The sequence below is a fragment of the Dendropsophus ebraccatus genome, chromosome 3 (assembly GCF_027789765.1).
Source record: "Dendropsophus ebraccatus isolate aDenEbr1 chromosome 3, aDenEbr1.pat, whole genome shotgun sequence".
Classification (NCBI taxonomy): domain Eukaryota; kingdom Metazoa; phylum Chordata; class Amphibia; order Anura; family Hylidae; genus Dendropsophus; species Dendropsophus ebraccatus.
The window spans coordinates 101,162,736-101,188,373 of NC_091456.1; the positions used below are offsets into that span (position 1 = coordinate 101,162,736).

The 25,638-nt window shown below is 43.0% G+C and overlaps 1 protein-coding gene across 1 annotated transcript; it reads right to left on the minus strand.

The window, feature by feature from the left end:
- Positions 1–1,725: 1,725 nt before the first annotated feature.
- On the minus strand, positions 1,726–25,638 carry C2CD4C (C2 calcium dependent domain containing 4C). Its single transcript, XM_069964448.1, has 2 exons — positions 25,512–25,638; positions 1,726–4,725 (listed from the first exon to the last, which is right to left on the minus strand). The coding sequence occupies exon 2, from the start codon at positions 4,663–4,665 to the stop codon at positions 3,358–3,360; it is 1,308 nt and encodes a 435-aa protein (XP_069820549.1). The 5' UTR covers positions 4,666–4,725; positions 25,512–25,638; the 3' UTR covers positions 1,726–3,357.

Below are 25,638 nucleotides of genomic sequence, written 5' to 3' on the forward strand. Positions count from 1 at the left end.
AAAACAGGCAAATACGCATGGGACAGGGCTACTTAGTAAGGCACTGAGGAGATAACAGGATTCTCACAACTGCTCTTACCATGTCTTGTTGTGACAATTTCCTGGAATGAAACAATGAGCCCTGGGGCAGGAATTTTTCATGAGCCCCATTGCTGGTATAACTTGTCATCATAGCAGCATTGGAAGCACCCAGTTCAGGCTGGCAGCAGTGACATCAGCTGAGCCTTGCTGCCCTGAACCATCATCACTAAGCCAAACTATAAGGCAGGGGTGATGCTTTAGGGGTGTTAAAGACAATGATAAGTTCCCATTATTACTATTTTAAATTGGAATGTTGACTTCCAGATGAAAAAGGCAATCTCGACTCTTGCTTTAGTACTATATGTGCTATGAATTATTATATGCTGTTTTACAACATGAATCCAAACACATCTATGCTATTTTAGGAAATAATTTGAGGCTTTTAACTCCTGACCTATATAGAGAACATATAATTTCAGGAATTTTAATATGTTTGGTCTATGCTAAATTTGTATTAAGCCATCTGTTGGTCGGGACACTGTTTGGGCTACAGCAATGTTGACAGGAACCTTTGGATAATTGTAAGCAGTTTGCTCATCTGTATTTACAGTGACTAGCAGCTGCCATCCACGAATACAGCTTTATGGAGCTGCCATAGTTCTTAGAAAGTATTTCACTGCAGACAACCGGGTTCACTCTAGAGGAATGGCCATGTATCAGAAGTGACAGCACAATGGCACACTGCCACCTCTCACAGAACAGTTTTCAAAACATATTAAACCTTTGTTCAATATGACTTTAACTGATGAGTCACCAACATTTAGAACATTTTAAAGGGGTATTCTGGTGTTTAAAAAAAAAATCATAGATTTCTGGGGCCTTAGAAGAAAGGCAAAAAAAAATAAAAACTATATTTATGTACCCAGACCCCCTGAAGGTCTTTCTGCAGCTCTGTTCATCGGGGCTTGGAGCTGATGAAATGGGAGCTGCAACCGGACCTACGGGGGGCCAGGGTAGGTAAGTAGAGGTTTTTCTTTTTTGTTTTCTACAGCCTCAGCAATCTATAGTTTTTAAAAAATACTAGCATAACCCATTAAAAAGTTGTGATAATTGTTTTATCTATTTAAAGGGAATACCTCATCAGGAAATAAGTGATTGTTTAAATCAAGTTTTTATGTTAAACATGTTTTATGCAGAATTTTTGGTCGTGTATTTACTAATTTTGATCTTACTAATTTTAAAAATTTCTGACATCTTGCAGTTTACATTCTGGCCACTAATAAGCTAACATTTCCAGTTCTGTACAGATCACATTTAAGTAGTGTCCTACATATCATCACATACAGGATTACAGTGAAAGGTGACACCAGAATATAGATAAGAATATAAGAGCATTCACAATAGCTGATGCTCAGAGTTCAGCCTCTCCCACCCCCATGCAATGACCTTTGTTACAGAGCATACCTAGAAAACTCTCCCATACAGGTTAACAAGCTCCCTCCACTCTATTGTGTCCATGGGGCTTACTGTAAAGCAAATATGTAAATGCTGTTAAACAAAAACAAAATGGCTGCACCATATTAGTGTATTAAAATTAAATTTAAAAATATACAATCCAAAGATAAAAAAACAGATTAGAAAAAATAAAACATCTGATATCAGTTGATTTGAAAGAAAAATATTTTCGCTGGACAACCCCTTTAATCTTGAAAATAGCAAAAAAAAAAAAAATAAAGAAAGAAAAACAAATGGCAGATGTATAAGTACCCTAAAATCCCCAATGTGAACTTTTTGGTGCTTTATAGTATAGCGCCTCAATACAGGTTCTGCAACCTACATTATTGTGGAACCTCAATGAAATAACACTGTTCTAGAAACAAGGAATAAAAAAAATGACAATAGAGCAAGTAAATAATATGACACTTACATTTTTTCCATGTTCGTACATGACCTCAGCAGAACCAATTCTTTACTCAGTATTCAAGTCATCTATGTTCAATCTAGGACTTAGATTTTTAAGATCAGTAAAAAATAAGTTAAAGGCTACGGTGCTTTATGGGTTAACCTGTCTCATTTTGCATTCATTTGCCCATATGGTAATGTCTGACCTTTTGAATACACCATCTGCACAATGAGCGTGTATGGTGTAAATACCCACATCGCATCTTCTTACATTCTAGGTGTGAAAGAGAAAGTACACATTGGATCAAACATTATTTTCTGTGTGGGAGGGCCAGTAACTACCAGGATCTTAAAGGAAAAGATATTATTTCTGAAACAGAAGAAATTGCTTATCGGATGAGAAGATTGCTGAGTCTTCAGAAGATGAAAAGTACATAAGTCTCTGACACCTGGAGACGTTTTGGAAGCATCTATTTGTAGGGGAAAATCATTACCCCCAAATACTATATTTTCCTGCCTTATACATGGCAGAACACAAGGGATCAAGTCAGTAGCCAGAAAACGGCTTATATGTCCATAGTGAAAAGCTATGAGATCAGTCCTGTATTGTAAGAGGTCATCTGATACAATGGTCCGTGCCTGTCAATCTCTGGCTAACCGATGAGGCCTTGGCGTTTCTGTCACTGCATGTTACTGCAGTTCTTGCTAAGCTACAAAATATAAAAATAACTAATATTATATAACCACAGGCAAGGCTGCCAATTTATTCTGTTAAAACTGGATTTATATAAAGTACATGTGGTGTATGCCTACTGTTGCTATGCAAGCACACAGAGCGAATACAAGCTCATGCAGCCATACAACACATGGCTTTAATATGTGTACATATGGCAGCTATAACGGGAGGTTATATTTACTATTCTCCTCTATCTAAGGTAACCGCCAGGATTTGCCCATGAGAACTTAACGGTAAGTGAGAATTCTCTTTGCACAGCAGCAAATATCTGCTGGCTTTGATTTCTAGCTCTCAGGGCAATGCACAGTGTTCTGCAGATACATTATTAATGTTCCTTCATCATCTCAGTTTACTTTTATTAATTCTCTTTAGACTTTTCCATGAAATTGGTTTGATTTGTCAACACATGAAGGTCCCTAAAGCTTGAAGTCGCTGCTCTAATATACAGTGCTCTGCAGTTCACTGTTGCAGTGGAAGCTCAACACTCGGCCATTTTCTGATTGAAGGCGTGCAAGTTTCTCTAGCCATGGAAGTACTACCTTCTGCATTCTAGCTTTCAAGTGCAATGCTTTGCAGGGCTTAGCTTCATCATTTATAGGATGGTATTGAGTTGGTAGATATGTGATACATGCACTCACCACTGCAGAGCACAAACAGCTCTCTCACACACCATGCACTCTATCATAGCTGCTCCCTTCTCAAAGAAAGGGCAAGAGTGAGGTCAGAGGGATCTCCTTCTCTCCAAGAAGAGTGTCTCTTTTAAGGCTGCTTCCCTTGTTTAGCACCTTTAGCTTAAGTGACATCTTTTTAGCACTTCCAGCCACCAATCCGTCAAAGAAAAAGTCTTCATTGAACACTGGGTTTCGGCTGTTTTTGATAATAGTGCTTCTCTGGCGGTGAACTTTACCAGGATTCAGATAGAGAACTACACAGCAGTTTACTCCCTTCAGATCACAAAGCTTGTCAAAGAGATGCTCGGCTGCTATTAAGCGTACTCTGAGACGGGCATTAGATGGGTCATACTCTGCTGATAGTCTCATACTGCCTCCTTTACTAAGCACCACATTGTGTTCCTTCTGTAGAAGATCCAAAGGTAGCCCACCTTGTTGTCCAGAGCCTATTCCAGTTCCCTTGGCACCTCTTACTCTTCTTCTAGGCATGCTGGGGCTAGTGTCAGCAGAACTGCACTCATCAGTGGATAGTGAACTGTTTCGAGCTACTGAGTGCTTGAGTTTGATGAGTTTTGATTGTGTGTCTGGTGTGAATATTTTCAGCAGAGAGACCGAGCGAGAAAGTAATGGTGAGCTGAATGGAGAGGACTCTGCTGAGGAGCAGGTATCACTTTCACCACCACTAAAATATCGGTAGGGATTCATCAAAGACATTCCAAAATCTGAAGTGTTTAGCTGGGATCCTCCTTCTGTTCCACTTCGTCTCTGAGAACTAGGTGAGCTAGACTGTGATGGACATGGGGAAAGAGACCCCTGGTCAGTGTGAAAGAGAGATTCTTTACGGCGAGTGTGTGGACTCTCCATCAGAGTCACAAAGCCATATGATGTCTGAGCCTTTGGAACATAAGGAAGAGACATTGCAGTTTGAGACTGTGGGTCTGCATTGGTACCCAAGTCTTCCTCTGAGGCCCACTCGTCTGCACTCTCAATTTGAATGATGTGCCGATTTGCAGCTTTCACAAGGTTTCTGCTCTCTGAAGCAGCTTTGGTTGGTAGACGGGGGCTCCGTTGTGGACGTCTGCCTGACAAGTTTTGCTCAGAAGCAGAAGTACCTATATTAGGTTTGGATGGCACTCCTTCACCTGCTGCAGCACCTTCAGCTCCACCTTCTGCTGGTATACTACTGAGTTTTGGTGGAATGAAAAAATCAGGAATCTTGTCCGGAGTCAGTACATTACTGTATGATCCACCTTTTGACTGTTTATCACCAGCTTCTCCTGCATGTCGGCCACTGCTGTGGTCTACTGTGCCTCGGATTCTATCCAGCAGCCACATTCTGTTTCTTATATGGGATGAAATCTAAATAGTGTTGTCACTGGATACAGATTCCACTGCCTGCAAAACAAAGAGAATAAATTCAAGTCTTAATTTACAAAGAATTCTTTCTGAGAACATGAATTTCAGACCATCCACTTCTGATTAGTAATGGTGATCCTAAACTGACCATGAAAGCAAGGGAGGGGGGACTCCGAAACTCACCAGCTAACATCCCCACTGGCTGTATACATTAGGAGTACAAAGTTTGTGTTTTTAAATTTTACTTATTGAAAATGACTATTATTATCTGATTATTACACGTTTACTTCAGCAAAGGAAAATGTTTGTTTCATTAGATATGCTGAGAGAGACTATAATGAAACTCAGAAAGCAGTAAAGCACAGCTAACCTATAATCAGCATGCCAAGACAAATGTAATTTCACTCTTATGTTAAGAGCTAAGAAGTGTACTATTGTCAATTGGATTATTTATTGCCCTAGGTTACTTGGCACAAAAGGTATTTTAAATGCTCAGTCACATGCTAACTGGTTCTTTACACAGTCTGCTAAACTGGCACACACTTTCTCCATACATGCTGGTGGTGTTAATGCTATAGCCATCAGTATTTTATTGTGTAGGCTCCCCTAAAGTCACCAAACCAGCTCTGACCTATTGAGACATGGACACCTCTAAGGGTGCCCTGCGCTGTCTGCCACCAAGATGTTAGCAGCAGATCCTGTGAATTGTCAGGTGGGGCCGGATATGTTTTCCCAGCACATCCCACAGATGATTTTAAAGTAACATGTACATGAATGCCAGGATCCAACAATTCCCAGCAGAGAATTGCCCAAAGTAAACAGCCTTCATTCCACTATGCCCCATACACTTGTCTCCAGTTAATGCATCAGAATAGGCCACTTTCCCTACAGTTCATTTCTGATGCTCAAATGCCCATTGCAGATGTCATGGACAGGGATCAGCAAGTACACATGGACTGGTTTATGTAGTTAACAATACAGAACTTTCAAATTCACTTTTACTTAATAGATTCTCAACAGTAAAACAATTCTACATAAATGCATATCCACAAAAAGTATATATCACCCAAAGTGCTCATTATGCAAACTTCTAAGGGTCCATTTACACAGAAAGATTATTATTATCTGCCAAAGATTTGAAGCCAAAGCCAGAAACAGACTATAAACAGATCAGGTCATAAAGGAAAGCCTGAGATTTCTTGTATTTTCATATACCTTCCTGGCTTTGGCTTCAAATCTTTGGCAGAAAATCTGTAAAATAATCTTTGTGTAAATGGGCCCTTAAACTGGTAGATCAACTCTGCTCCTCCTGCAATCCAAAGGACAAGCAAAGCGTACAATACACAATACAGTGTATACACACACATATATATATATATATATATATATATATATATATATATATATATATATATATATATAGTGTATGCACCTGAGGTCCGGGCCTAAAACACATGGGGGGAGATTTATCAAACATGGTGTAAAGTAGACTTGTCACAGTTGCCCCTAGCAACCAACCAGATTCCACCTTTTATTCCTCACAGACTCTGGTAAATAAAAAGTGGAATCTGATTGGTTGTTAGGGGCAACTAAGCCAGTTTCACTTTACACCATGTTTGATAAATCTCCCCCATAGTGTGAAGTTTAAAAAAAAAAAAAATTATATTCATCGTACCTTGTCTTGTGGATGACCTGCGCACCTTCACTTTACACCATGTTTGATAAATCTCCCCCATAGTGTGAAGTTTAAAAAAAAAAATAATAATTATATTCATCGTACCTTGTCTTGTGGATGACCTGCTACACCTGTGCATATTGTGGAATGGAGCTTTTTATCTGTTACTAACCCTGCCATGGGTCCACAGGTAGGCTGTGGTCCTTAGTTTCCTCACATGCAGTTAGAGAGTTGTGCCTCACGCTTGCACTACACCATCAGGTGAGGGGACCTGCTATGCATCCACCAGGAGAGATTGTACTGTGCCTTACGATTTTGCACCATGGAGTGCTGTCTATATTCTTATTTCTAGATTTTGGCATATCAGCCATTCAGCAAATAACCCACAGCTACCAGAAGTCACATGACACCCTCCTTAGGAGTATTGTCATCTGACAATAACTATACGATGTTGGCCAAAAAAAATGACATTCGAAGTTCTATCATAACAGTGTAGTGTGCACACAAACCAACCTGGCGTCCGCCCTGTATATGTCCATGCGTCACTGAAATAAAGATATCTGCACAACGAATAATACTGGTGAGTGCCACTACTTTATCTTATGATTACATTGTATCTTAAATAATGTCTAATAACGCATGATGCAGCATCTATCTACACATCTATCTATGTACACTAATAAATGGTGGCTATGGTAACATACTACAACAATCAAAATGATTGAAGCAAATGAACAAGACACTAACAAAGTATGCAGCATACTAGATTGATCACTTCTCTATGACAAGTTAGATAGAGGGCAGATGGGGAGAGACTAGACAGGGGATATGCTTGTCAGGCAGTCAAAAATTCTCTTAAAGGTGAAGTCTGGTGAATTTTTTTTCTGGTATTGTATTGCCCCCCCAAAAGTTATACAAATTACCAATATACACTTATTACGGGAAATGTCACGACCCGACTCCCAGAGCTGTGCGGGCTGTGGCGAGGATGATGGCAGATGGATGCTCAGTGTCCTCCCAGTGCTCTGTGTCCCTCAGTGTCCCCTGCCATCATCCTCTCCAGCAGCCACAGCCCGCACATCTCTGGGAGTCGGGTCGTGACATCACCATGTTATCCAGGAAGTGACATCACCATTTTATCCAGGAAGTGACATCTCCATGTTATCCAGGAAGTGAAGCCTTGATGCAGTAGTAAGTGCAGGGAAAAAAGCACTTTATAAGCATTTCCCGTAATAAGTGTATATTGGTAATTTGTATAACTTTTGGGGGGCAATACAATACTTTGGTACCTGAATATTTAACTTGAAGAAGTCAAGTAAAAATGTTTATTAAAGGCAGCAACACTACAGTCTGCTTTTCATACAATGCTACAGAAAATTATAATAATGCTTTGAAAGAAAATATTAGGATTGTACAGTAGTTAACATATCTGCAAATGGATAGTAATTCCTGAATAAGTGAGTAATAGCTGGATGTCCTGTAACTTCCACAGGATGCTTTAATGCTCAGTGTTTGGGGAGAATACAAGTACATGTTTTCATGTTTTATATCCCTGTGCTGCAAGCTTATCATGCACTAGATAGAAGCACTGTTAGTGCCTGAGATCATCATGTCAGAATGCTGCACCATTTATTTCTACTTTAGATATTTTATCACAAAGTAGCATATGGTGATAAATATATGAAGGAACAGCTTAGGAATCTCTAGGTGGTAGGCGAAGCTGCATCAATTTTCAGAAACCAGAGAATTACCTAGTATACCAATGAAGGATGAGTAAAATAAAGTAGGCTTGGAAATAGTGTGCTCTTCTTTTGGAACACCATTCAGGAAAGCCAAGAGACCATTCAACAGAACCAAGAGGGATCAATTCCTCACCTCTATATTTTCCTAAATAATCTAGGAAAACATAAGTTTAACTCTTTCAGAAACAGGACAGAGATGACCTTAAGGACCAGGGTCCATTATTCAAATCTAACTTGTCCCACTGTATGTGGTTACAGATAGCTCTTGGATGCTTTAAAGGAGTACTCCAGGCACTCCCTGTAAAATCTAAACTCCTCACACACTGGGGGATGGTTACTGGCTTCCTCTCTGTCACATTTCTTCCCACTCTGGCTGCTCTAGCTGCCCCCTGCACTGTTCTGTGTTGCTGCTGATTACATCTCCAGCTTCCTGTTTGGACCAGTGCCTGTGTGCTGCATATTCCTACAGTCCCCACAATGCCTTGTTTCCCTGGCCTGCCTCTGTAAACCTCCCACCTCCTTCTCCCACCCACAACCCTGCTCCCCATCCCTAGATCCTCTATTCCCCGCCTCCATCTATTCCCCTCCCACTGCACAGCTTAGTCCCCTACACAAGCAGAATTGTAAATACTGACAACCCAGCCCCCTTATTTGGGTGTCCAGTGAATAAAAACTGCAGCCACCATTGTCTACTTGTAACTCCCTAGTGACCGCCGATACAGCTTTTTACGGCGGACACTAAGGGTCCTTATTCTGCTGCAATCAGCTTTTTACGGTGATGGCACAGAAGACTGCGGGGCCGGGAAGGCCCCCACCCCATCCCCCCAGCTACCGGAGGTAGCTGAGGGGTTGGGGCAGTGTGTGGGGTCCGTCCCGGCCGCCCCCCTTACCGACGATCGCCGCTCTTAACGCTGCTGCTTTTCATCTCCCCCCGCCATGAATCGATTCACGGCAGGGGGAGATGAAATAAGTGTCCCCCAGACCTCAGATCAGCCCCCCCTAGTAGTGCGATCACTAACCCCCCTCCCCTGGCGGCCATCATTTCCAAGATGGCCGCCGCCATCGCTGTAAACAGACTTATGTCTGTTCACAGCGATGAAAAAGTGAAAATAAATCAAATTCCCATGCTCTCCGCCACTGGAGGTAGCGGAGAGCATGGGGCAGTGATCGGGGACCCCCCTGTGGGGTCCCGGTACAAGCGATCAGCGGTATATACTATATACCGCTGATCGCTTGAACCATGTGCTCCCGACACTTTTTATCCCGTCACCATAAATGATTGGTGACAGGGGATAAAAAGTGATGTGTCCGTCCCCCCAAAGTCGTCTCGGTCCCTCGGTCCCTCCCAATTTGGTCTCGGTTACTGAACTATGATTACTGTGATAGAAAATATGACAGTAATCATAGTAATACAGTGAAAATTAATGTGTAAAAGTACAAAAAGTGACAAACATACAAAAAAAATAAAACACACACTTTATTATAGTAATAATTGCAGTTTACTCCCAAATTACCCCTAACCCCCCCCAGATTACCCGTAACCCACTGCACCTTGCCCATAACCTCCGCATGTTGCCCATAACCACCGCACGTTGCCCATAACCACCGCACGTTGCCCATAACCACCGCACGTTGCCCATAACCACCGCACGTTGCCCATAACCACCGCACGTTGCCCATAACCACCGCACGTTGCCCATAACCACCGCACGTTGCCCATAACCACCGCACGTTGCCCGTGACCCCCTCCAGACTGCCCGTAACCCCCCCAAATTACATGTATCCACCCCAGATTACCTATAAGCACTTCAGTTTATCAGTAACCCTTCCAGGTTGCACATAACCCCCCCAGGTTGCCCGTAATCACGCCAGATTACATGTAACCCCCCAGATTGCACGTAACCACCGCACGTTGCCTCTGACCACGCCAAGTCACCTCTGACCACGCCACGTCGCCTCTGACCCCCTCCAGATTGTGGTAACAATGCCAGATTACAGGTACCCACCCCAGATTACCTATAAGCACTTCAGTTTATCCGTAACCACCCCACGTTGCCCGTCACCACCCCAGATTACCTGAAACCACCTCAGGTTGCCCATAACCACCCCAGACTGTCCGTAACCACCCCAGATTACCTGTTTTTTTATTTTAGTAACTGCGCTATTCTAATAACCATTACTAGCTGCGGTTTTGCTCCAGTAAATTGGCGCTCCTTCCCTTCTGGCGCTCCTTCCCTTCCTGGTGACTTATGGGGGGAATCTATTCTGCTGACACTACAGGGGCTCTGCAAGCGCACCTGGCGCTCAGAGACTTCTTCAGAAAAATCTGCACTGAAAATGCTAATTAGTGCCTCTTCCCTTCTGAGCCCGGCTGTGTGCCCATACAGTGGTTTATGCCCACAAATGGGGTACCGTTCTACTCAGGAGAACCTGGGTTACAGATTTTGTGGTACTTTTTTTCTCTTGTTCCTGATAAAATTGAGAAATTTCAAACTAAAAGAACATAATATTGGAAAAATTCGAGTTTTTCATTTTTACTGTCTTCTTTTGAATACTTTCCTGTAATACCTGTGGGGTCAAAATGGTCACCACACCCCAAGATGTATTCTTTGAGGGGTGTACTTTCCAAAATGGGGTGACTTAAGGGGCGGTTTTCTCTCTGCTGACACTACAGGGGCACTGCAAACGCACCTGGCGCTCAGAAACTTCTTCAGCAAAATCTGCATTGGAAATGCTAATTGCCGCTCCCTTCCTTCTGAGCCCGGCTGTGTGCCCATACAGTGGTTTACGCCCACATATGGGGTACCGTAGTACTCGAGAACCTGCGTTACAAATTTGGGGGTGCTTTTTCTCTCATGTTCCTTTTGAAAATGAGAAACTTTAATCTAAACGTATATATTATTGGAAAATTTTAATTTTCCAATTTTTTACTGCCTAATTGGGAATACTTTCCTCAAGCCCCTGTAAGGTCAAAATGCTCATTATACCCCTAGATTAATTCTTTAAGGTGTGTAGTTTCCAAAATGGGGTCACTTATGGGGGTTTCCAGTATACAAACCTCCTAAATCCATTTAAAAAAAGAACTGGTCCCTAAAAAAACAGTTTTGGAAACTTTCACGAAAATGTGATAATTTGCTGATAAATTTCTAAGCCCCGTAACACCAAAAAAGTAAAATATGTTTACCAAACTATGCCAGAATACAGAAGACATATTGGTAATGTGACTTAGTAACTAATTTATGTGCTACGGCGTTCTTTTTTTAGAAGCAGAGAATTTAAAAGTTCATAAAATGCTAATTTTTTTAATTTTTCATGATATTTTGATGTTTTTCACAAAAAACACACAAAGTAGTGACCAAATGTTGCCACTAACATAAAGTGCCATACTGTATGTGACGAAAAAAAACAATCTCAGAATCGCTAGCATACGTTAAAGCATCACTGAGCTATAAGAGCATAAAGTGAGACAGGTCAGATTTTGAAAAATTAGCCTGGTCATTAAGGCCCAAACTAGCTGCAGCACGAAGGGTTTAATATGGCATGATGCTGAGGGTTGTGGTTGTGCAACCTGGAGTTGCACAGCTTGAAAAATAACTACCAGCACCTTGTCCAAGAGGCAATGATGGTGGTAGTAGTTCTGAAAGCTGTGCAACTCCAGCTTACACACATACAACCCCTACCATGCCATGCTGATACTTGATGATGGTGATTGTGCTTCTCCTCTTCTCAGTCATCCTGGAGATTGGCAGCTGCTTGCAGAATCAGATGTCACAGATCTAATAGGAGGCATTTGGCACCCTTTCAATGCCAGATGCCTGCTAGGAGATCACTGGTGTCTGATGCTACAGGATTCTTCTCCAGAACGACTGAGAAGCAGAGGAGACCTCGGACACCAGATTCAGCTATAACTCATAGTCCAGCAGCTGACAGCAAGCAGCAACATCTTTCTGGAGCTGAAAGGGTTTGTTTCAATGCTCCCTGGAAGATCCTGGCTGAGTTCAAGCTCCTGAAAGATGTTGCTGCTTGCTGTCAGCTGCTGGACTATGTGTTATAGCTGAATCTGGTGTCCGAGGTCTCCTCTGCTTCTCAGTCATTCTGGAGAAGAATCCTGTAGCATCAGACACCAGTGATCTCCTAGCAGGCATCTGGCATTGAAAGGGTGCCAAATGCCTCCTATTAGATCTGTGACATCTGATGCTGCAGGCAGCTGCCGATCTCCAGGATGACTGAGAAGCAGAGGAGACTGAGATCGTGTAGAGGAGGGAGCCCGACAGATAATATAGTATGTATTGTAAAACTGGGTGGGCAGAGGAGGAGTGGGGCGGGCAGAGGATGTGTTGAGGGGCGGGTTTCCCTGTGACAGAGAGGAAATACATCACGTCTCAATATGGCACCTGTGGAACAGCATTGAGACGTGATGTAATTCCTTCTTCCGGAACTACAGAACTTCCTGTGGGACTTTGATTCTTTGAAAAACGGGTAACATTACGGCTTTCCTAATGAGTGTAAATGGCAATGTTATATAACTTTCCTTGTAAGTGCAGTGTTAAATTATGTAATTTGCCTGGAGTACCCCTTTAACTTATCTAAGCAATTCTGAGAATGAAATTTATCTTACCAGGCTGGAGGTAAGAGGCTTACCCCTGCCTGTCGATCCCAACCAGTCAGTGACAGGTGCTTAACCTGTCACTGACTTCCTTAAACGCCGCGATTGCTATAGATTATCTCCGGCCCCGAACACACTGATGTGTGCGAGACCCCTCACACTGCAGCAGTCCTGCACACAACTACAGCCCCTTGGGGCAGAAGGAACGTATATAAAAATATTGTAGACATGAAGGGGTTAAAGACCCAAAAATCCCCCATAGAAGTGAATGGCAGAATATTCAGAAATACAAATATCACACAGCACAGTACTAACCAGCCAATTACAGCACACATGCAAATAGCTGAAATGCAGAAGCCAATAGAAGCTCACAGGTCCTTCACTCAATGCCTGACAACATCCACACAGTCACATTTCCCCAGTTGGTCAATACAAGATGGCAGGTCATTACAATATTGCTTTACTGGCATTAATACTAGAGATGAGTGAATCGCTCATCTAAACGAAGCGCTTCATTTGATCTGCACTTTAACATGCTGCCGGCCTTTCAGTGCTGCTCTGCTCCCTGCCACTTCTCCCAAGGTGCCAAGAAAAGCTGGATCCAATCCTGGGAAACTTCTCCCAGTTTCCCAGGACTGGACAAATTTTCCCCAGCACACGGGGTGGAAAAGGCCGGCGGCTTGATGAGCAAAGCGCAGATCAAATGAAGCGCTTTGCTTCGTTTAGATGAGCAATTCGCTCATTTCTAATTAATACTGATTTCCACAAGATTGTCATGGTAACCAAACAATTTTCTTTACTTTTAGGGTAGCTCCACACATACCGTATCGCTACCTTTTTAACGCTGCGTGTTTGGTGCGATTTTTACATGCGAGTTTTGATTTTCACATGATTTTCATGTGAAAATCAAAACTCACATGTAAAAATCGCACCAAACATGCAGCGATAAAAATGCAGCGTTAAAAACGCAGCGATATGGTACATGTGATGCTACCCTTAAAAGGCACTGTGAATGTCACTATTAAAGGGCTGGTATCAAAAAGGGCCGTAACTGAGTTTGCTTTCAAAGGGCCGGTACTGCATTCATTCCTAAAAAGTTATTACTGAATTTGCTCTTAAAGGCTGGTAATTAATTCGCTCTTAAATGGGTTGGCACCAAAGTCGCTCTTAAAGGGCCAGTACCAAATTTGCTTTTAAAAGGACTAATACTGAATTCACTCTTAAAGGGCTAGTAGCCCGTTCACTCTTAAAGGGCCGTGTTAAAGTTTCTCTTAAGGGGGGGCACTCTTGAAGTCACTGTTAAATGAGCACTCTTTTCAAGTACAGTGGTACCTCAGTTCTCGAACATAATTGGTTCTAAAAGGCTGTTCCAGAACCAAGCAGTTCGAGAACAGAGCTGTAAATTCCCATAGGGAACAATGTTAAACTGATTAATTGGTTCTTACACTCCGTCGGTCAGGTGCAGAGCACTCGGCTATTTAAACTTGCCGCCGCGCACCTGCTCCACTCAGCTGCGGGAGACACCCTGTAAAGAAGCGTGAATTCCCCTCATAATGATGGGATTTCCCCGCTCCTGCCTCTCACTGCGGGGACGCCCTGAACGTTTCAAAGCATTTTTATTAGGTTTTCACAAATAAAATTTTTAACATACATTCAGTCGCCTTGGATGCATCAACAAAAGGATGTCGCAAAGAAAACAATGAAAGGCAGAGAGGAGAAGGGGGAGAGGGGAGGGGGGGAGGAAGGGAGACGGGAAATCGGGAGGAAGGAGAAGAGGGGGGGGAGGAGTGGGCGCAGAAAGGAAGGACGGAGGGTGGAGGGAAAGGGGGGGGAGGAGAGGGGAGGAAGAGGGATAGGGAAGGGTGCAAATAGAACGCACCAACGTGTCCCTTGGAGTGTCCGGGGGCAAGTGAGATGGCCGCAGTAAGCGGCGTGTCCAATCTACTACGAGGTCATTGGGGCTGCAATCAGGCAAAGTTGCTTGCATAAGTCCTCGGGTGTAATCCACCAACTCAGTAGGCGGGATGGATTCAGGAACTCCCTGCAGTTTTATGTTATGCGCACGGGACCTGTCATCCACTGTAGATAAAGTTGCGCGCAGCTGCGTGACCTCTTCAGTCAGTCGCCAATGGGAGTCGATCGGAATATTATATTCTTGGACCATTTCAATAATCTTGTCCTCCACAGCATGAATGCGTCTCTCAGCTAGTAATACAGAGTCGTGGATAGCCGCAATGGCGTGTTTAAGTTTCAATTGTATGGAGTCCCGGAAGGCTAGCATCATCTCCCTGAGTAAAGTTATTGTGAGCTGGGAGTCAGGCACATTAAGGTTGTCAAAGGGATCATTCTGTGGCAATGGTGCAGTGAAAGCTGAGAATGGCTTGAATGCAGGGGCAGAAGCACTCAGACCCGGGTATGCCGTACTGGATGGGGTAGAGGAGCCCCGCTGTACACCTGGACTGACAGTCTCATGTAGGGGAGAGGGAGGCCGGAGGGAGGCAGCAGAGGCAGGCGGTAGTTGTTGCATCACAGCCGAGCCCGACGGGGGTCTGGGGAAGTCTGCATGTGCCGGCTGCCCCCTCCGGTCCTTACCTCCTAGCGATGTTTGAGCGGTGCAGGCTGGAGCTGGGTCCCGTAGAGTCTCCGGTGCAGCTGTGTGTGACAGAGCTGTCTGCCACCCCGCTCTGTCACTGACATACAAGCATGCTGGAGGAAGGGCTGTTGAGGCGGCTGCGCCATGTTGTCTTGCTCGCGCCTGGGGGATGGAGGCTTCGAGCTTCCTCCTCGCTGCCGCTGCCGCTCTTCTCAAGGTGCGTCCTATCCCCGGTGATAGCTGATAGGCAGCGGAACCTCCCGGTGCAAAAATAAACAAGATCGGTGCTGTATAGCAGTTGGAATCAGTAGCTAAAGCAGGAACTGAGCCGGCGCACGTCTGCTCTCTTCAGCGGTCAAACCACGCCCCCCGGGGACGCCCTGAAGCCGGCCGCACTGCTCCCTGCACTGACCTGTCATTCCACGTCCCCCCCCCCCCGCCGGCCTGGATCACTTCTTGTATGTATCCCCCGCAGCCGCACGCATCTGCTGTTCTGCCGGCAGCCCTGCTCACAATTCCTTAGCCGCTTCCTCCCGCAGGTCCCCGCCGCGTCTGCAGACTCTCCTTCATCCTGCAGACGCCGCAGGGAGCAGCAGGAGGAAGCGGCTGAGGAGCTGATAAGCAGGGCCGCAGGCAGAACAGCAGATGCGTGCGGCTACGGGGGAAGCATACAGGAAGTGCTCCGGGACGGCGGGGGGGGGGGACGTGAAGTGTCAGGTCAGTGCGGCCGGCTTCAGGGCGTCCCCGCAGTGAGAGGCAGGATCGGGCGGCTATTCAAACTTGCCGCCGCGCTCCTGCACCTCTCAGCTGCGGGGGACACCCTGTAAAGAAGTGGGGAATCCCATCATAATAAGGGGAATCTCCGCTTCTTGTTAGAGTAATGTTCGAGTACTGAGCAAAACATCAGGGGGAAATTTAGTTCGAAAACCGAATTTTTCGAATACCGAGGTGTTCGGGAACCAAGGTATTACTGTATTATGTATTTTCTCCTGGAAATGCACAACTAGTTCAGTTTATATCTTACTTTTACATGTTATTTTATTGTCCCTCTAGGGGACTTGACTGTGCAAATTGCTGATGGCAGGTACAATACACTGCAGTACCAATCAGTAATGCCCGTCAGTTACATTGTTAGACTGAGAGGCACTGCAAATCAGATTGTGCCTCAGGGCTTGTATAGCCAGGACATTAGAGGCCTCAGTGAGACATTTCTCCCTCTGTAACCCTGCTAGATGCTGTGGTCATACTGATCATAGCATATATAGGGTTAACCATTGGCATCTGAGAGTTACAGCAGAACTCTCTATTAATCCCGATGGTTCCTTACTATTTCCACATAGCCACTGAATTTGTTATCATACATAACAAAAGTTAAAAAAAGAAAAAAAAAAATTTAGGCAAGTTTCCGATATTAAATATTTTCCTGTCTAATAACCGACTGAGCTAAGCATCTCTCGGTTTTTAGAATATAGTCTTGACAACATAATATCCTTCACACATAACATAAGTTTAAAGGATTTTATGCCCAATCCTGCAGCAATCCCAAACAAAAGCTCTGCAAACACAGCACATAAATGACTTTCATAACATTTTATTGTTATCCATTTATAAACCACTGACATTTTCCCGTTCTAGTCTACTAATGGACTTTAAATTCACTTGTTTCTACTCTTACTTCACAGATAGAGGACATATGCAGCCAGAAGCTACAACGTCCTTTTTTGGCCATTTTACATCTGCTTTTTTAGACTGCCATAATTTTAGTGCCAACAGACAGCCATCTGTTGGGAATGACAGCCTCAAATAATGTTCACAATGTTTGTCTTTTGGCGGTAAAATCATGGCCATCCAGAAAGAAGGACGCCATTTTTCCATTGAGGGAACATAGCCTTATAGTTCTCAATTAATGTTGGTAATAGGCTATGTTCACGCATAGTATTATGGAAAGGACACATACCTTCCTCTTCACATACATACCTTCCTCTTTCGTTTCCCGCTACAGGGGGCTATCCGCAGGTTTAAAAGAAACATGGCGAAAACAAAGGTAAAATAGTGCTTCTTTTCTACAATAATCCTTTTCTATAATAAGGCCATGTTCACATGGCGTATTGGACCAGCCGGGTCACGGAACGGCCGGTCTCTGAAAAGATGATCCCGGCCGATACTGCAGTACCGGCCGGATGATTTTTACCGCCACAGAGTTCTGATGCGGGCGCATCAGAACTCCCCACAGCACACTATGAAGCTTGCGGCCGGAGCAGCTCGCTTCATTGTGTGCACTGACAGGGCCTTCTACGGCCGCTATTCACTGAATAGCAGCCGCAGAAAACTGACATGTCAGTTGATTGCGGCGCCGCTAGGGGTCCCAGACGAAGCGTATGCTATGAGTATACGCTCCGGCCAGGATCCCATAGACACCCGGCCAACGTATTTTCTCGTATTAACTACGGCCATTGTTGCATTCTAGAAATACGAAAAAATATGTTGTGTGAACATAGCCTAATCCTGTGCTTGTTTTGTATAATAATACTGCCAAAAGGTAATAAATACAAAGCTCGTGCAGCCAGTCATCCAGCCAGTATCAGGGTATGTGCAGAAGTACTAATGGGCACATGGAGTGAGGATGTTACTATTGAAAGGGGTACTCCAGGGGGAAAAAAATTTTTAATTAACTGGTGTCAGAAACATATACAGTTTTGTAAATTACTTCTGTTAAAAAAAAAAAAATTATATTATATATATATATATATATATATATATATATAAAAAAGTACTTATCAGCTGCTATATCTCCTGCAGAAAGTGGTGTTTTTTTTCCAGTCTCACAGGGTGCTCTCTGCTGCCATCTCTGTCCATGTTATGAACTGTCCAGAGCAGTAGCAAATCCCCATAAAAATCTCACCTACTCTGTTCTAAAGCTGAGGTGGCAACAGAGCGAATGGAAAGAAAACACCACTTCCTGCAGGGCACACAGCAGCTAAAGGCTTGAGATTTTTTTAAAATAATTATTTACAAATTTGTATAATTTTATGACACCAGTTCATTTTTTGAAAAAATTCTCCAGAGTACCCCTTAAAGTAAAGAGACTGGTTCCTAAGCAATAATGTAGAAGGCAATTGTCATGTTTATAGGGGAACAATGAGACCTGTACTGCCCATTGTCCCTTCCTAGATGGACAATCTGTCTCAGGTAGCAGCCCCCAACTGCTAAAGGAGAAGAATTTTTATTAAAGTATTGTATTGCCCCCCAAAAGTTATACAAATTACCAATATACACTTATTACTGGAAATGCTCATAAAGTGCTTTTTTCCCTGCACTTCCTACTGCATCAAGGCTTCACTTCCTGGATAAACTGGGAGTCACGACCCGACTCCCAGAGCTGTGTGGGCTGTGGCTGCTGGAGAGGATGATGGCAGAGGGATGCTCAGTGTCCTCCCAGTGCCCTGTGTCCCTCAGTGTCCCCTGCCATCATCCTCTCCAGCAGCCACAGCCCGCTCAGCTCTGGGAGTCGGGTCGTGACATCACTATTTTATCCAGGAAGGGATAAAATGAAGATAAGTGTACATTGATGTATATTGTATAAGTGTATATTGGTGATTTGTATAACTTTTGGGGGGCAATACAATACTTTGATAAAAATTTTCACTGGACTTGCTTGGTCTACAGGGCAGTAAGGAAAAGCTTCTTTTCCAGCAAGTCACCTTCTTTCCAAACACAATGCAGTAAAATCTTCCATTTCTGTAATAAATCTATTGGTCACACGATCAACATCCTAGTGAATTAGGACCGGGACAAACTGGATGTCTCCAATGAAATGAAGACCTAGGCTTGGGCTTCAAAGTGATTCCCGGTTGTGCACCAAAGAATCACCTGGTCGCAATGCCCAACATGCTGTCTGGTTGCTGACACTTGTCAGTTACAAAGTGACCCTATACACTTCTATGGGTGATAACATAGTAGACTCAATGACCTAAAACACTTTTTCCCCACAGCAACCAAAGTTTAAAAAAAAACAAAAAAAAACAGGACAGACAGTGTGGGCTTGTGGCAGCTTAAAGAGACTCTGTACCCACAATCTGACCCCCCAAACCCCTTTTCCCTTCGGATAGCGGCTTTTAATCAAAGATCTGTAATGGGGTCTGTTCGACAGGTGATGCAGTTAATGTTTTAAAAACAATTTTTAATCACACAGCGCTGTGTCTAACGGCCGGGGCTTAGATTTGTATATGCATTAGGCTGGCACACCTCTCCTTCCCTCCTCATCATTAGGAATGATCCAGGAACATTTACTGCTGTTTGAGCTTTGCACAGGTGTATTAACGATCCAGCCCATGTTCATTATACACACAGGTGGGAAATAGGAAGCAATCTGCCTGGAGTATTCCTAATCATGAGGAGGAGGGTGGGGAGGAGGTAAGAAGAGGTTGTGCCAGCCTAATGCATATACTAATGTAAGCCCCGGCAGTTAGACACAGCGCTGCAAGTTTAAAAGTAGTTTTTAAAACAATAACTGCATCACCTGCCGAACGGACCCCAGGACAGATCTTGGATTAAAAGCAGCTATCTGAAGGTACAAGTGGTTTGGGGGGGACAGATTGTAGGTACAGAGTCACTTTAATAATCTGGTGCAATAAGTTACTGTGTCACATACACCAACAGACAACCTATAAGCCTGTTATATACCTTCTGTCGTATTTTATAAGCACTGCCTTGTCTCTGTTTCTAGACTATACTTTGCCACTTTAAACACACTGCTCTTCTTATGTACCAATGTAATTGTCTGCAGGTCGTAGCAAACAATATATACAATGCAACACAGAAATCCTTCAAGTGTGCAGTCCTTATACTATTGTGCTTCACTAGTCTTTCTCTGTGAACAAATAGTATATTGGCTGCTATAAATAATGGATTCCTATTATTAGTACAAAAAAATCAGATATCTCATAAACTATTGAATACATTACCCTATACATAGTCATGAAAATAAATCTAGTGTCCATGGCTAATATTAGTGAAGCTTGCAAATTACTGTAGCTCTGTATCTCTGCTACTGTAGCACTGTTTCTCTTGTACTACCCATAGATAGTAGTTAATGTTAATTGTCATCCCACAAAAGAGAATTAAAACATGATGAATAATATTGGCCAAAGCACACACATATCTGCAGACCTAATTTGTATACTTTTATTCATGGAGCATTGTCTGTAAGACTCCATAAATCAGCTGGGTCTCCTCAATGAGAAAGGGTCCCTTCTGAGCTGCATCAAATGCATCCTATTCAGACAATCGGTACTGCGCTTTTTACAGATAAGGGGCAAGAAACCTGACATACAGTAGTTGTTCACAGATGTTATCTCCTTAATAAGAACCAGGACCCCCCAAGAGATAAGTGAAGCTTATAAGGGAGAGGCTCAGGATTGTAAATTCAGAAGAAAGTTAGAAATCTGTGGGCTGCCATGTTTTTTTCTGGACACCATTTAACACCACTATAATCATCTTCGCTGTAACCTGAAATGATGTTTTTTTTCTCAACAGTACATATGATTCACTGCATATGGATAAGAAGCATCTAACCTGCTGATATGTCCCTATTAGAGATGAGCGAACCTTGAGCATGCTCGAGTCGATCCGAACCCGAACTTTCGGCATTTGATTAGCGGTGGCTGCTGAACTTGGATAAAGCCCTAAGGCTATGTGGGAAAACATGGATATAGTCATTGGCTGTATCCATGTTTTCCAGACAACCTTAGAGCTTTATCCAAGTTCAGCAGCCACCGCTAATCAAATACCGAACGTTCGGGTTCGGATGGACTCGAACCCGAACCCGGTTCGCTCATCTCTAGTCCCTATTGCATACGGGAGCGCTGAGGATAAGGGTGAGTTTCTCACCTTTATCCTCAGTGTCACTTTCAGGAATTTGTAGTTTATTAGACATGTAAATGAGGCAATATGGCACACTGAGGGAGACAACCACCCTCAGTGCACTGGTCTGCCCAGGCCAGACTGCCTGCCATTCTAATGAATATTCATCTCATCACTAAGGAGTGTTGCCCCAATATTCATTGTGAGGGCCAGTTTGCCGGGGTGGTGCACTAATAAACTAACTGATATCCCAAAAACAGCACAGAGGGAAATGAACGTCATCCTCAGCGTCTTGTGCACTATAGGGATTTATCAGCACGTTAGATGCTTCTAACCTGCTGATTATTTCCCTTTAAGATTAGTATCCCTTGCTTTGGTATTAAAGGAGTACTACAGCAAATTTTTTTATTCAAATCAACTGGTGTCAGAAAGTTATATAGGTTTGTAATTTACTTCTATTTAAAAAAAATATCAAGTCTTCCAGTATTTATCAACTGCTGTATGTCCTACAGGAAATGATGTTTTCTTTCCAATCTAATATGGTGTTGCCACCCCTGTCCATGACAGGAATGATCCAAAGCAGGAGAGATTTTCTACGGGGATTTGCTACTGCTCTGCACAGTTCCTGGCAGAGACAAAGGTGGCAGCAGAGAGCACTGTGTCAGACTTGAGAGAATATACCACTTCTCGACACACAACAGGTTGTAAGTACTGGAACACTTGATTTCAATATACTTCATGATATATTCAAAAATCCAAGTTTAGAGAGCAATGTTCTGAGCAATGAGAGATACTTAGCGGAGTTGGTGGGTCCCCTTTCCCCACAATCTTTCTACCACTGTACATGATCCCCACTATCTCTCTCTGTTTCTCAGGAATGTATAAGCTTTTGATGTGTGATGGATTACTAGAAGAAGTGTTAAGGAGCTCAGGATATAGTGGTGTTTATAGTTTTGTTTTTCATTATTACATGAAATGGGTTGCTTTATGTTAGAATCACAGCTGGCATTCGCTTTTACTAAGATGTCTGCTGGAAATTGAATCTGCCCATCAAGAGGCATGGCCTTTAAACTGATGAGTTTTTAAGAGAAAAGTCCGTTCATGTTCATGTTTAACTAAGTAACTGCACATTAACATCATATTTTGCCCATACATCTCTTATATACATTGGCAACCTGTCAAAATGGGTGGCTAAACTATATCATGATGTACTCCTGGTAGGATGAGTGTTTAATAGACTAAAGATTGTCTATTACTGGCTATATCTGGTCCATTTCCTAAATGTATACTGTTTCTGTGAGTGATTCCAAAGTGTAGCAGACCACACTTTTTAGATTGGGAAATTGGGAACATAGGAAAACATTTAAATAAAGCCCTGCCCATGATCCGCAGCCCCACCCACGCACACCTATTATTAAACCCAGACGGGCCCTGTGCATCTCCTTGGCGTACACCCCATAGTCACTAAATTTCATCCTTTGGCTTGCCATGAGCATAATATACGTCAGCGTACTTTACCTTTTTGACAGGTTGCCAATGTATACTGGTGAACTGTAAGAAAAATATGAAGTGAATGGGCCCAAATATAGCTGTCTGACATGCACACATTTAGTTTTAGGTCTTGGGATTAGGGTTGGGCAATTATGGCCTAAAAATAAAAGATCTATTTTTAATTTTATTTGAGGACTACTATTAATTTTTATCTTTTTCTCTCTTCTTTTTTTTTAAACCAAAAGAATACCAAAACATGTTTTTTTTTTACACTAGGGAAGCATAGCTATTCATTAAAGGGGTATTCCTATATAAGTTAGTTAAAGCTAAAGTAGTCCTGTGCGTACTGTGGGCAGGGCATAACATTCAATTTTATTGCAAGTTTTTATTTATTTATGTTTGTACTTTCAGGAAACTATCACAGCATAATAGGCAGACGCTGTATGGTAGATTTGAGAGCTTTTGCTGGGACAATGGCTGCCAAGGTAGCCTTCGGCACTTTTCTATTGTCCCTTTCCTCGCAATCAAACATTTGAGATGCCATGGTCCCAATTGACCGCAGCATCTAAACGTATAAACAGCTGGGATCAAGGTTAGCCCAGATCCCGGCTGTTACAGCAGGAGCCTGGCTGTGTGTGACAGCTGAGCACCTGCCGCAATCTTGGGGCCCCGCAGCAGCAGTGATGTTAAGAGGCTCTCCCCTGGACCTGCTCAGATCTTCCTCTGCTGGTACCATGAATAACATGCAAAGCAGCAGAGGCCCAATGTTCATATCGCTGTTGAAAATCAGAATCGGGAATGAGTCACATGGCAAATTAATCTGATTACCTTCCAGCCCTCCCTAAGAGGCTCAAAGAAATTTGACACAGCTATAGTATATACAGAAGAATATATGAACCTTATATTTTTTTGGACAAGGCCCTGTGGTCCTGGGGTGGTGGCCTCACCCATACAACAGAACTTGAATGGTGCATAAACTGAAAAAATTGTAATTTGTATATTGATGATGAAGAGAGGAATACCTATAGGGAGTGTGAAGGTAGCAGTGGCACCTGGGCCCTGGTGCCTACGGGGCCCCAAAAATGTTCTTCAACATAAGGAGACATTACACATGGTAGGTGAGTTTGCAAAGGGACTTATGAGCTTTAAGTTATGCTTCTATGCCCTATGTTATATAACCCTAGGGCCATACAGAAACATTAGCTGTTATTTGCTTGTAACAGATTTCAAAGTGGTTACCAGTATTTCAATAAAAGAGACCTATGACGCTCTATAGATAAGGATTCTTTCAAGTGCCAGATGTAGCTCTTTAATTCTTTTCTTTCCCTCCTGTGCCTTTATATCTTCACAAATTGCTATTAATGTGTTGTGTTTTCCATAGGAGGATGTTATGTAATTGTTATGTCTGCAGTCCCATGTCAAAAATAATAATATTCAGAATGTGGCCAAGGTAGGGACGTACACCAACTGCAGATATTACATGGACAGAGACCCCTTTTTTCAGTACAATCTTTTCTTTCTGCCCCCACAAGTGTGTGATGTGTGCTTGTCCTCAAACTCCCCATTTTAAAGCAGTGATAGAAATAGTAATAGATAATTATAGACAAATAATTATCAATGTAAACCGTATTCTCTGTAGTATAATCCTAATATGTCTTTACCCATAAAATATTTTGACCAGAAATAATGTGCATTATCTATACCTGAAAGATGGAGGCACCATATTACACTGGTCATATACAGAGTCAGCAAAATGTAAAGATGACCAATAGTGACAGATTGGACAGGGTTAATACAGTTTCCCATTTTCAGCTGAATACAATAGATAGGTGGCAGAGGCTGACGCTGGTAAACAGCAGCATCTCTTCTCCTTCTCATTCCCTTCTCCTGTCCAGTGTATCAGCCCTCGCCTTTGCCCACCTGCCAGTCCCAGGTCATAGGACCAACGCAGCACAGCTATTAGGGGGGACTAATAATGGCTTGTCAGCCCAAGATTACTAATAGACAAAGGAAAACTTTTATCAATGTTACACCAGAATATTCTTCTCGGCTGCTGTGGATGTAATGATATGATTATAGATGTAGCAGAACTGCGTTTGCGTTTAACTCTTTCAGACTAGAACTCCCAGTTTCACACACCAATTATTGTAAAAATAAAAGATAAGAAGCCCAAACAATGAAAATGATACTGTGGAAAAGGACAATGGAATGAGTCATGTGAACAAATGCATTACACGTATGCAAACTTACCATTATGCTATTATGTATGAGAATAAACTGCAATCCTTTCAGCTCATATTCGCCTATACGCAACCACTATATGCAAATGAGCTGGAAGATAATGGGGTAGGTTTGCCAGCAGTCCTATGTAAAACCCCAGTTAGCACATGATATCATTATGAGTAGCGCCAAAAGCTAAAGTCAGCTCTGCTGTGAACATGGCCATAGCATAGAGCATAAAGTGAGTAGTAGAACTGCAGAAGAAGCTAACAATAGGCATTGAATGGGTGAAGATGACAGGAGGTGACTGCTGCAGGATCAGGTCACAGCCCCAGCCAGAGATATTATATATATATATATATATATATATATATATATATATATATATATATATATATATATATATATATATATATATATATATATAAATAGATATAGTTATATAAGGTGGAGGAGCCCTGGCTGGCTCTCTATATACACAACATAGGTGCCTAGAATATTACAAAGTCGTACAAAGCATGATGTAATGGAGGCATCTGGGGCTGCCAGTGACAGCCCACCTAGGACCACAACAAAGCCAGAGGGCTAGCAGGACGGCGCTGTCCTTTGTGCTGCCAGTGCGGGGTCTGTACCCACCTGTCACCCTGCTCCGGGCACTGCCGGGCTGCTGCTGCTGCTGCTGCTGGACGCCGGGTATACAGCTGCTGCTGCTGGGCTGCACCTACTTTCTAGCTGAGAGTCCCGCCTGGCATCCACAGCCTGG

Coding starts and splice junctions, on each gene's coding strand:
- C2CD4C (XM_069964448.1), bottom strand. CDS start 4,665: ATGTGGCTGCTGGATAGAATCCGAGGCACAGTAGACCACAGCAGTGGC.